Source organism: Ceratotherium simum, chromosome 20 (assembly GCF_057802395.1).
Source record: "Ceratotherium simum simum isolate JZ-2026a chromosome 20, ASM5780239v1, whole genome shotgun sequence".
Lineage (NCBI taxonomy): Eukaryota > Metazoa > Chordata > Mammalia > Perissodactyla > Rhinocerotidae > Ceratotherium > Ceratotherium simum.
Window position 1 is genome coordinate 15,942,749 of NC_141919.1, and position 12,161 is coordinate 15,954,909.

The 12,161-nt window shown below is 44.3% G+C and overlaps 1 protein-coding gene across 2 annotated transcripts in view; it reads right to left on the bottom strand.

The window, feature by feature from the left end:
* Positions 1–12,161, bottom strand: part of OSTF1 (osteoclast stimulating factor 1) — a 60,076-nt gene that overhangs the window by 37,670 nt on the left and 10,245 nt on the right. Inside the window, exon 1 of one of the 2 annotated variants that reach the window (XM_004439632.3) lies at positions 11,715–11,941. The exons of the other annotated variant lie outside the window; for it this stretch is intronic. Coding sequence (XP_004439689.1) covers positions 11,715–11,748 — 34 coding nt within the window. The 5' untranslated portion in view covers positions 11,749–11,941. Of the gene's footprint in view, positions 1–11,714; positions 11,942–12,161 lie in introns of those variants that run through there. 2 annotated transcript variants of the gene reach the window in all.

The following is a 12,161-nucleotide window of genomic DNA, read 5'->3' on the forward strand; positions in this document are numbered from 1 at the left end:
ATCTTCCTCAGAAACAAGAGGAGGATTGGGAACGATGTTAGCTCAGGGCTAATCTTCCTCACACACACACAAAAAAGGTCTCCTTTATTTAAAGCAGAACCTCTTTAAAACCTGATATAGGAACAAGGACATACACTGTATCTAAGAAAAAGAAAAGAGAATCTCTAGAAACATAGAACTGAGCTTAAGCGAGCGCTCACTCGAAGCCTACCTGATGGACACACAGGGGCCAAACCTGTAGCTGAGGGCATTTTACTATTTCTAGTTAATACTAGAACTCTCGTATAATAAATACAAGCTCTGGATGTGTAAGATATATTATCAAACACAAGAGGAAAAAATAATTAGAGAGTAAAGAAGAAGCAATAACTTTGAAAACTGAGCCCCTCTCAGTTCAGAAAACAAAAGGATCCAATTTTCTTCTGCAGCACATCCAAGAGACTCTGCAAAAGGCCGCATTCCAAAATTATAGGGCTGGCCCCATGGCTTAGCGGTTAAGAGCGTGCACTCCGCTGCCGGCGGCCCGGGTTCGGATCCCAGGCGCGCACCGACGCACCACTTCTCCCCCCATGCTGAGGCCGCGTCCCACATACAGCAACTAGAAGGATGTGCAGCTATGATATACAACTATCTACTGGGGCTTTGGAGGGAAAAAATAAATAAATAAAATCTTAAAAAAAAAAAAAAAAATTATAAAAGACCCAAAACCAGGAAAGTGGGTTCAGAGAGGAACCCACTATAGGAAACCAGCAAGATGTCTAAGACATTCATTTCTTTCACGATCATCTACTCATTAAGACTAAGATATCTTTAAACTGGAAACTGTTTCCCTAATTGCATCCTCAGAGAAGTCACACAACAGTGCTCCTTCAAAAGGTTTACAAAGTGTTCCTAAGAGTCACGTTCCTATCATGAGAGCGGTGAGCCTTGCCTGGTGGCCCTGGCAATGTTGGACATGACACCTCTGGTGGGCGCTACACCCACCGGCCATCCCAGGGCCAGACCTGGCATCTCCCTGCAGCCTCGGCAGCGCAGGCAGGGGGATGCCCCCCACCGATGAGCTCCTTCTCCCAACTTGCCTGGTCCTGAAAGTCGAGGTTGTTTACGGAAAGGAGGGGCTAGATAGAAGTCTGGAGGGTCTGGGAAGACCCAAGGAGTCCGAGTGGCTCCCTGAAAAGATCAGGGGAGAACCTTAACCCAAAGAAATGTTCAGGTATTTTCCCAAACGAGATCAGATTATGGGAGGAGGAAGAGGGGCCCAAGAGAATGGAGTCCTTAGGATTTCCCCTAGAGAACAAGGCCAGACAAATGAAAAGCTGTGGTTTTGTGGGGTTGGAATTAAAATAGGGTAATTACAGGACCATGCTGGCGATTCCTCTCAAGGCCTGGGCGTGAGCAGTGACAGCACTCCTGATACACTTACATTCAGCGACTGAGCTCAGCCACCCCAAGGCCAAAGGCATCTTTCACACCCACTCCTGAGGGCTGCAAGCTGCTCACAGACTTTTTTTTTTAACTCTTTTTCTTTCATGTATGCCCAGAAGATCACTTATCTTTTTGTGAACAAGGAGTCATGGGTGGGGGGAAGGCAACGGATTGAGACATTGGAATCTGCCCTTAAACTTCTAGGAATACGCGTGGTCCCCTCCCAAACACTTGAGCCTGCAGAACTATTTGCTGTTTACGATGTGGATGGGTTGACAGTGAAAATAATCTCTCTGCCCACAGAGACAGAAGAGACAAAACTCAGCGCTCTCTAGGGCCGTGGCTTTCCACCCACACACAGTGGTCGGGGAAATTGCAGGCTTCATAATAATGACTAGGAATGTGCCCCCCTTCAGAGCCCAATGTCCAGCCGCAGAAGTAACACGCCTTCTCTTGTCATCTGTCCTAACAAATTGCAGTTCTTTACCTAGGTTCTTAAAGATTCTTAGTGGAAAATTAATAATCAAGAACACTATAATAATTTTTAGCTATGAACAGAATTTTTTTTTGTTCTAAAGTTATAGCAATAAACTTATTCCCATCAGTACAATTCTATGTTCTTAAAATTCTCATTATATTGGAACTCCTATAAATATATTAATGTTATTTTCTTTAAAAAAAGAGAGGCTTTTGGTTCCTTGTGTGAGACCTATATAACTGACAGCAATGGGTGGGCTGAGAACCAGTCTCAGAGGAAGAACTGTCATCCCTCTTCCAAAAAGAAGCACTGAAAACCCTCCTTCCTGGAATGAAAGATGAGAATTTCTATAAAGCAAGGTCTGAACTTGAATCCATGGATTAAAATTGTCACCTCCAAAAAAGACAGGAAAAAAGAACACGGGAGAAAGCAGGATTCTGAACAATATTTTGCACAGAGAGTTAATTTCTAAAAACCAGCAGAAGACATATTCTTAGATGTCAAGTCTAAGGAGTTGATGTCACTGAATTATAATCAACTTTATACATTTTCCAAACACAAAGGGCCTTAATGACCATTCATAAATGACCACATTTTGCAAGGGTCTCCCTGGAATCCAAGCATGTAGAGCCCAGATTTGAGGGCTTCCGCAGGGCGACCCCAGTGTTCTTTCCCTCTAGGCAGCTGCAAAAAAACACACTGCCTTGTGTATCCAGAGCCTCAGGGAAATCAGATCAGACCTAATTATGAACATATTACGTCCCCACCCTAACACTCACCCCCTCCTTTCCTCTCTTTCTCCTCTGGACTTATGAAAAGCCCTTAAAGTATTTAATTCCTCCATATGTTTGTATCCACGTGGCAGTGAGTATTGGGAATAGCAGGAAGATAGGTAGGGGATCATCGAAAACATCCCAGGACTGTCTAAGAAGCACAGGATTAAATTATGTAGAAATTTGGGAAATTATGTGAAAAGCCAGTTGAGGGCAATGAGATTTAGAATCAGAGATAGAATCAAATGAAGAGACTGAGGCTCAGAGTGGTCTAGAGACTGACTTATCAAGGTGACCTAACAAGTTAACAAAAAATTGGGGCCAGAACTTCATCCCAAGACCAATGTTTATTTCCCATTACTATATTCTGTCTCCCCCTCCTCCCAATCACAGCTTGGTCCTAGAAGATCCACCCTATTAGTCCATCTTTATGCCTAAAAGTTCTGTCATTAAAGACTAGCTCATTTGAAAACAGAATTCCTGTCAGGAATCTTGTTTTTAGCTTATATTAAGTAAGCACGTTTGGGAAGAGTTGAACACAGAAGGTGAACTGTTCATCAGACGTGAAGCAGTGAGCTCGTTCTCAGAGTCCTGTGGAACGGAGAAGAGAAAACCAAGTTCCACGGGATGTCAGGACAGTCCTGACCGAGATACTGTTGGTAAGGCTCTCTGGGCATGTGGCCCTGGTCCCTTGAGATGCCACAATCAGAGCTCAAATAACAACTGGCTATGGCAGTCAGGTCTGCCAAAGGTTAGGTCTGAGGAAGGAAGGGCGCCCCAGGGGAAATCCATCCAAGAGCAGACACAGATCCAGACCAATCTTGGGGTCATAGTACATCGGAACGGCACAGGTATGTTAGCCAAAGGTCCACACAATATGGGGCATGTATCCAAGCACAGGGAAAAAGCAGACCGACGGCAAGGGTGCAGGGCAGACCAGGCAGCAGACATCCCAGTGCCAGTCAACAAGAAAGTGCCAGAACCAAGTCTAGTCAGACAGACTCATACCAACCAAGTATCAGGACATGGGTGGGAGCCCATTGTGGAGAACAGAGCTCCTACCAAGCCAGTGTCAAGCCCTAGGGACCCTTTAGAGCCCCAATACTTAGGTACAGAATTGGTTCTGGAGAGTGGGAAGGCATCAGGCAAAGATGAGAAGCAGCCCTGTGGATGGACCAGCTCCTTGACAGAGGAAGTCAGCAGTCATCCTAAGCAGCGACTCCTTCTTCACATTTCAGATTAACACAGGCCCAGGTTCTAGGTGGCAGTTGCTTGGGTGACTGAGACTTAGAACCTGAGTGCAGAGGAATAAAAGAGAATGATTTATTCCCCAACAGAAAAATAAGGTTGAAAACAATCCCAAGCCTGGTGCCCCACTCAAAATACTAACTTTGGAGAAAACGCTTTCTGTGGCAAAGTCAGAATACCTTCTGTTTAGGTCCTTCCAGTACTACTGTCGACAAACTTACACTGACTCATCAAAAAAATAGACCCCAGAGGAGCCAGAAAACCCTGTAAACCTGGGTAGGCAACATTTCAGAGTTAGTCATAAGAGACCGGTTTTCAAGGAAGGAAATATGAGACTCCGTGGAATCTTCCAAATCTGGAATCTGAGATACTCGCCAACTGTGCCAAAAGGCTGGAGGGGCCTCTCCACCTCGCCGCCCTCGCCCAGGCCCAGAGAGCTAGAATTTGGAGGCGCCCTCCACCCAAATATGGATTTGGTCAGGAGGTTCCTAGAAGACACAACCTCTCCAGAATATTCTCCAGGTGGAGTCATTTCTTTGTCTCATGCAAGTGAGCAGATTCAAGTTCTCCTAGATGAGGGAATCCTGAAACAGAACCCATGAGTTTCTCAGAACCAAGCAAAATCCGTGGTGTAGGGATGCCAGAGAGACTCTCCAGGGCTCCCTTCAGATCCTCCTGAGGGGCCTGAGGCAGCCCCTCTACCAGTAGTATAACCTGAGTGGGTCTCTAGGGTCTTCCTCCATTTGAATACAAATTGCCTTCAGGTTCCAGGGAATCAGGAATCAGGAGCAGGAGGCAGAAAAGATCCACACTGTGCATTCTTTGGTCCCAAGAATATAAAACCAAAGTAGCTATCAAATTCTAAGGGATGCTAAAGAGTTTTAAAACCCCACGCTAATCAAAATGCACAAATACAAAACTCTCCCCCAACTCCTACCCCAAAGTAAGCTGAGGAATTTGCCTTGTGACTTTCCAAAAATTCTACAGATGCCCAAACATAAAGTGACAAATGACTGGCAAGAATTAATAAAAAGGAGGTGGCCACAGCAGTCCCACCAGTGACTGGTTAAAGTGATTTGAAGCTGTGACCATCTTTAACCCATGGCTGCAAACTCAACACCCACGGCTGCAAACTCAACACCCACAGCCATTGTTACACTCTGACAAACAGATATGCAGATACACAGATGGCTGACAGGTGGATATTTAAATTCTCAATTTCTGGGTGGAGGTACCGTTTTCCACACACTGTTACACTATGCAAATGTCTTTCTCTTTAATTTGGGACAAATTTCTCTGGTTCACAGTTCCATGTGCGTCTCTCTGGCTTCTCTGGGAGAGGCTCAGCTCCTATGCAGTCAGGCATGGATAGGAGGACATATCAAGTTCTCTATTTTTGCCCAAGCCAAATGACTTTTCCCCCTTTTTTGCCTAGCAAACTCTTACTCAGCATTCAAGATCCTGGTTAAATTTCCCCTCTTCTGTGATACCGTCTCAGCTTCCTCAAGCTCCTTGTCTTGCACTTCCCAGCCCTCTGACCACATTTTGATAATATCTTCTATCCACATATTGTAATTTTTCTGTTTAAGGCACGCTCACACGTTTTTCATAGGAAGGTAAACTAGTACAACCTCTTTGGAGAACATTCTGGAAATGTCTATGAAAATGACAATGCACATACCCTCTGACACAACAATCCCACTGTCAGGGCTCTCTCCTGTGGATTTACTCACACACGTAAGCAACAAGCCTGTTGTAACACTATTTGTTATAACAAAAGAATGGAAATAATCTAAATGTGCATTAATATGGGTCTGGTTAAATAAATGCAATGGAATACCATGAAGTTGCTCAAAAGCACCACGAAGCTCTCTCTATACTGATATCTGTAATTTTTTTCTCTACCTCCTTTTGATTGTTTGATAGAGAATCTTTTTCTTCCAGCTTTATTGAGGTATGATTGACAGATCGATAGAGAATCTTGACTTGACAGCTTACATCAGCCCACTGAAAGTTGTTTCTTCTCCTTTTTCTCTCTCTAATGTATTGTGTCCCCCCCTGGGCATTAAGCAAGTGAGAACAACTTTGTCAATGGTTTTTATTGGGCAAGAGGGATGACGTAAAGGGGACTGGAATATGTCAACCCAAAATACGCTGCTTTGATATAAGGATGATTTTCAGCTGAAGGCAATTGAGAAAAAGTAGACACAAGAAGAACTCTCTGCCCTCCCCCTATCCGCCTAGAAGCAGGGCAAAAATTCCCCTTGTGAACGTGTTTCCCCAGACCTGCCCACCAGACAAGTGGGGGAGAAGAACAACCCTTATCACCAGTGATGGAGACAGCACCTAGATAAGTCTGCACAAACAAACTAAAACAACCCTTACTAAAATAACTAACCCTTGCTAAAATAACCCTTATCTTCCATTAGTTTCCCCATATATTTATTTACCTTCCCACAATTTACTGCCGCTAGAAGCCCAAATTCCCCTTTCCTGTGTCTAGTCTCTTCTCCACAATATATTGCCCTTTGTTAAAATGGTATATTAGCTTTCAAGTCTAACCACTTCTTTGGGTTTTCACTTCTTTTTTGTATAGCCCCTATGCAGGCAAAATTTAAAACATCAATTAAATTTGTGTGCCTTCTTCTCCTGTTACCCTGGTTTTTTGTCAGTTAAATTCGCAGGACCCACATGCAGAATGTAACAGGGCAGAGGAAAGATTTTTTTCCTCCCTTACAGAGGCATGTCAGAAAAGCTCATGGCACTAGTCACATTGAAATCAAGCCACAGGAATGTTGAAATACAAGAGGGAGGGGACCCCATTATTTCCAGAAGTAGTGCTGATGAACACTGCCTCCAGCCTTTGCTACTTTACAGTGAAGCTACAAGATGCGCCCGACCACTGCCTCCCCCCTTCTTCCAGACAAAGACTTTATTATGTATCAAGACTTTTTATGTATCTATCATGCATAAAAAGTTTAGTTTGCTGTGCAGTTATAAAGAAATAAAAGATTATTCTACTCTCAAAAAGCGTCTAATAGTCTAATACAGATCCAATGAAAGAGAGGGGTTATACAAAGTAAACGCAAATAATATAACTGCATTAGGTAATAAAGGTGGCTGCCCAACAAGGGTTGGTCCAACCTTATAGAATCCTTACAAGCTTTTCTGCCCAAATGCATAGACTCCAGTTAAGGCTCGTGTTCCATTCCCAGGTCAAACCAACCACTTCTTAGCTTTGAGACCTTAAGTAGTTTACTTAACCTGACTAAGTCCTACTTCATCCATAAAATGGGGATATTAGGATCCACCTCATAGAGAAGTTAGAATAATTAAATGAGATAGAGCATATAAAGTGCTCAGCACAATGCCTGACACTTACAGCCAAATAAATGTTAATTACTACTATTATCATCATTCTGGAATTTTCAAAATGTTTCTCAAACTTTATTCTACCATTAGGTATAAATGGAGCATCAAGTTTATGAAGGAAAACTATCCACATGCATATTTCAAGCCAACCCCATACTCTCACCTTTGACTAATTCATTTATTCAGAGGGAAGAAATTACACAGAAGTTCAGATCATTTTAGATGAAGACCTTTTTCCTCTCAAAGGTGTTATATAAGCAGCATATGTGTGACATCTTTGAAGTTTATGATGTTTTTACTGTGAATACAAAAGAACCCAAAATACTGACATTTGCTTCTTCCAAGTCCCATGAATTTATTTTCATAAGACACGTGAAATATTTACGCCACTTTACTTCCACCACCTAAATCGATGAGCCATTTAAAAGAACTGGTCAAGGTCAGGCAGCAGGCTTCCAACTACAGTGGAGGGTTATCAAATCGCTTAGACTGAGATAATTCTAGTCCAAATCGCATTCAATATCCTTTGGCCCATCTTTACATCAAGTTTCAGAATGAAGTCTCTTTGAAAAGTCTTTGTAAGAACACAAGTGGTCTTCTACACTCTGACAAGCCAGGCGAGTGCACCCTAATTGAACCTCAAGGCTTCGGAGGGTGGCTGAAAGGAACAAAAGTGTTATATGCATAAAATTGAGAGGCTGCAAGGATTCAGAAGGAAAAGAGGGTCCCATAAATGATGAGCTGAAGCCCACGAAATGTGACCCATTTTAGCAGATTGAGTACCATGGTGCCACATCTAACAATTAGAGGGGAGAGTTTCAATGACAGACCTTGAGTGGCCAAAAGTGACCCTAGAGAAAAAAATCAGTAAGCTAGGAAAGGTCAAAATGTGACAGAACTGTTTTGCAAGCAGAGTGTAGGCGATACTATACAGACCATAGGAAACATATGCCAACCAACAACAAAACACTTAAGACCGAAACTGAGACACTGCTCTGAGAATAGCTGTTTGTGTTTTCTTTTTTGAATGAAATGGATTTGAAGAAGGAGGAAAAAAAAAAAACTCTGAGAGAAAACAGTGGTTATCACTAGATGATAGGTAGGAATGATTTCTATATTTTTATCTATATATGTATTGTTTTGCTATACTATATTTTCTAAATTTTCTATAATAAAAAATATATTACTTTTATCTTTAATTACAAGATTTTTTTTTTAATGAAATGGTAAGATCAGCCATCCAATTGTAGATATGGGACAATCTAAGATATTATCTGTAGATACACAAATCTCCCCCATTAGACTTTCATGGACAAGACTTTATTTTCTTGTTCATTGGAACCCCAATGTCTAGCACAGGGCCTATATATTAGCTGAACATATTAAGAACTGTTTAGCAAATGAACATTGGATGTGGCCACAAACCCAAATCCTGGTATAATCTCAGGAGGATGCAAAAGGAAATGAAGTGGCAGGGGGCTCTCCAGCCAGCATTTGACCAACATTTGACTTTGAAAGGACATTCCTTTCAAAATTGGTCCCCTGATGGGGCATATGCCAATCATCCTGATAGATACATCGGCCCACATTATAGCTTAATGTCCCTTGCTACTAAAATCTCCCAGTAAGTCCTTTCTCCTCCTCACCTGCTCCCCTCCTTTTAGCACTGCCTATAGAAGGGAGCCACGCTGTTTTGCCGGGATCTTGCCCTGCAGGAAGCTTTAGGGACCACCACTATGAGGTCCCACTTGTGTTTCTTGTAGAGATGTCCAGTCCAGCTCAACACTCTCAGAGAACCCATGGGAGAAATTAGTCTCACATCTCAGTGCCATTAAAATAACTCTTCTCAGAGCAAGTAATACATGTTAATTTTACAAAAACTAGGATCCTTTAGAAACTCAGGAGGACCTTACGACATGCATGTCTGTAAGCTAACTTTTCCTCTGGTTTCTTCTTATTATTCTTCCTTCTATATGACCCTGCTTTCTTTATCTTCGTTTTTATTTTTTTTAACTCTCATTTGGGATGACGCAGGGTATAAACACACCCAAAGAACAAAAATTAAATACATCCCCCTACCCCTAATTTCAGGCTTGCTTCAGACATTTTTACCCATGTAGCTTGCCTGCGGGACAAGAAAGTAAAGCTGAGCACCACTCTCCTTGCTGCCACCAACCAGGGGGTGAGCTTGTAAGCGCATTTGCGACAAGAAAGCGTGACTGAGGACCAGAGGCACTTTCCTTTCCACTTCCTGCCCACCGGCTCTGAATACACACGACCACGCATGTGAGCGGTGCACAGTGACATAAGGCAAAGTAACACTATGGTCAAGGGCCCAGACTCTGGAGCCAGACTACCTGGCTTCTAACCCTGCCCACTCCTCCCCATCCAGCTGCTGACCTTGGGCAAGCAACTTAACCTTTCTGTGCTTTCCTCCATTTCCCCACCTGTGCAATGGGAACAATAATGGTACTGATCTCGTACGGTTGTTGTGAGATGCGAGTTAATATACACGTAAAAGTGATTAGATCAGTGCCTGGCACACAGTAAATGTGGGACAATACTACAATAGGACAATTTTGTTTTCAATTAAGCCAGGGCACACAAAGGGTCAAGTCTAAATGAAAGTAATATTTCTCATTGTAAATTAGTAAACTAACAAACCGATTTCTATGGTGACCTTATTTGAGTTTGGATCTCATTTATAAATTAGTGTGGATTCAAAGCTCTCTCTAAACAGCCGTCATTTTCAATCGTTTGCTTTCTGCTTCGCTAAAGAGAAGGAGAAAGCAGTGGTGTCAGATAAAAATGGTTCCTGGGAGTGTATCCCCAACTGGTAACAGTATGATCGATAAATCACACCCTTGTATGCATGAGTACACGCACACACACACACATACACACGCACACACATCACTGTCAACGTCCCTCCAGCTGCAGCACAGACATCACTTAATGTCTAGAGAGAGAAAAAACCTCATGAACAGCTTCTCAGGACGTTCTTTAAAATAAAGTACTTTGTTTAGCTATCAAAAAACAACTCTGCTCTGTTGGATACTTGACGTCCTGATTTACATGAGTTTAGAAAGCTGCCACCTCCCACACAAGCACTTAAAATGCAAATTCCTCATCAGATTCCCCTTCTAGAGAAGTGGAGAGCCGGATTCTAGCCCCACCCTGTCTCTGCTCACAGCAGAGCCAAAGTCCCAGCAACTTCCTTCACAGCCACTCCACCCCACCAAAATTTAAATCTTCAGCGAATGACTATGCCACATATGTATGTACATAATTTTCTAGTAAAATGACTTGAAACTGCCACTGTATGATGGCAAAGAAAGAAACCGGATAGTCATGAAACTCGCTTGACTAAAGTTTAGAAAAATCAAGAAAAAAATTAATTACTGAAACTCTACCTCCTGCAACTGAGGTTACTTCGAAATTTGATCTAAATGGATAAATTTCAGCCTGTGCTATAACTGAAGTTACATGAGATTGGCGAAAAAAAACCTAACTATATCAGAGCCATTTATCTTCCATTTCCTAGGTTTCCCGTAATTACCTACCAAATGAACGCACGAGTTTGTTACAGTATTGAATTGAAATGCGTCAGTCCCTTTTAAATTCTCCTTTCTCCATATCACAGAAATTAGGCTAAGCATAGACTCAAAAATGAACAAGGACTACCGGCCAAGAAAACTGCTTTGAGGAACTTGGTAATCTCACCCTCTCCAGTTTACCACGCCAAATTCATTGGCGGGAGCGGAGGCAGAGGACTTGAGTTGCACGATAAAGTGACACTTCCGAATGTAACAGCCGAGATTGCTCTGCCGCAGCCTAGATTCTTCTCGCCACGAGCTCGAGGACAGAGTCCTCTAAATGCTTTTCCCAAGATCCCGAGGTCAATTTTAAACGCCGCTCCTCTCAAAAGTCCCAAAGGAGACTCGAGCGCCCACCCCACCCTGCAAGCAGCGCACTTCCCGTTCGCTCAGGCCGGTCAAGAACCCTAACTTGACAGTGACACACTGAAATAAAAGAGGAAGTGGCTAAAAGACCGAACATTTCAAGACATATTTCTTTAAATTTTTTTTAAAGGGAGATCAATGGGTCTGTCTTCCAGGAAAGCTTCAAAGGGAGGTAGCCATCACAACCCGCTGGAAAGCTGCAGCGAATGACAGGGTTGCAAAACGAGGGTGACTCCTCTTGAAACATAAAATTTTAAAAAATCCTCGAAATCCTCTTGCTATCCAAAACGATCCCTCCCCTGTAGTGAACGCAACAAAACTAACAACTCCCACCCTGGGGAGTCGGACCTCGAGAGCGAGGCTCGGGGCCGGGTACGTGCCTGGTCTGCCCTGCCAAGTGGCAGAGGAAGCGCAGGGCACCGAGGCGCCCGGGGACCCGGGGAGCAGCTCCCTTACCTGGTTTGACCGGTTTGGGTGGCGGCTTCGACATGTCGCTTCCTGGAGAGGCTGAGCCCAAAGACCACGCACGAAAAGCCGACCAAACGCCCCGCCAGCCGGCACTGCGGGCGCCCCGAAGTTTCTTTTTGTCTGGTCCGCAGCGGTGCGCCTTCCAGGACCAGCTCCGACCCCTGGCTGCCGGACCAGCGCACGCAGGCAGAGCCGCCCGGCGCAGTGCCCGCCCCGCCCCGCGGCCGCCCGAGCCGTCCCGAGCGCGCGGCCGCGCTGACGAGGAAGTGGCCGCCGCCTCGCCGAGCGCTAATTGGCTCCCCGGCTGGCAGCTTCGGCGCGGCGGGGGCGCGGGCGGCGCGCACGGCGGCGCGCGCGGCGGCGGAACCAGCCGGAGCCGAGCGAGGGCGCCGCGGGCTTGCTCCCCGGCCGACCTGGCCGCGCGCGCCCCCGACG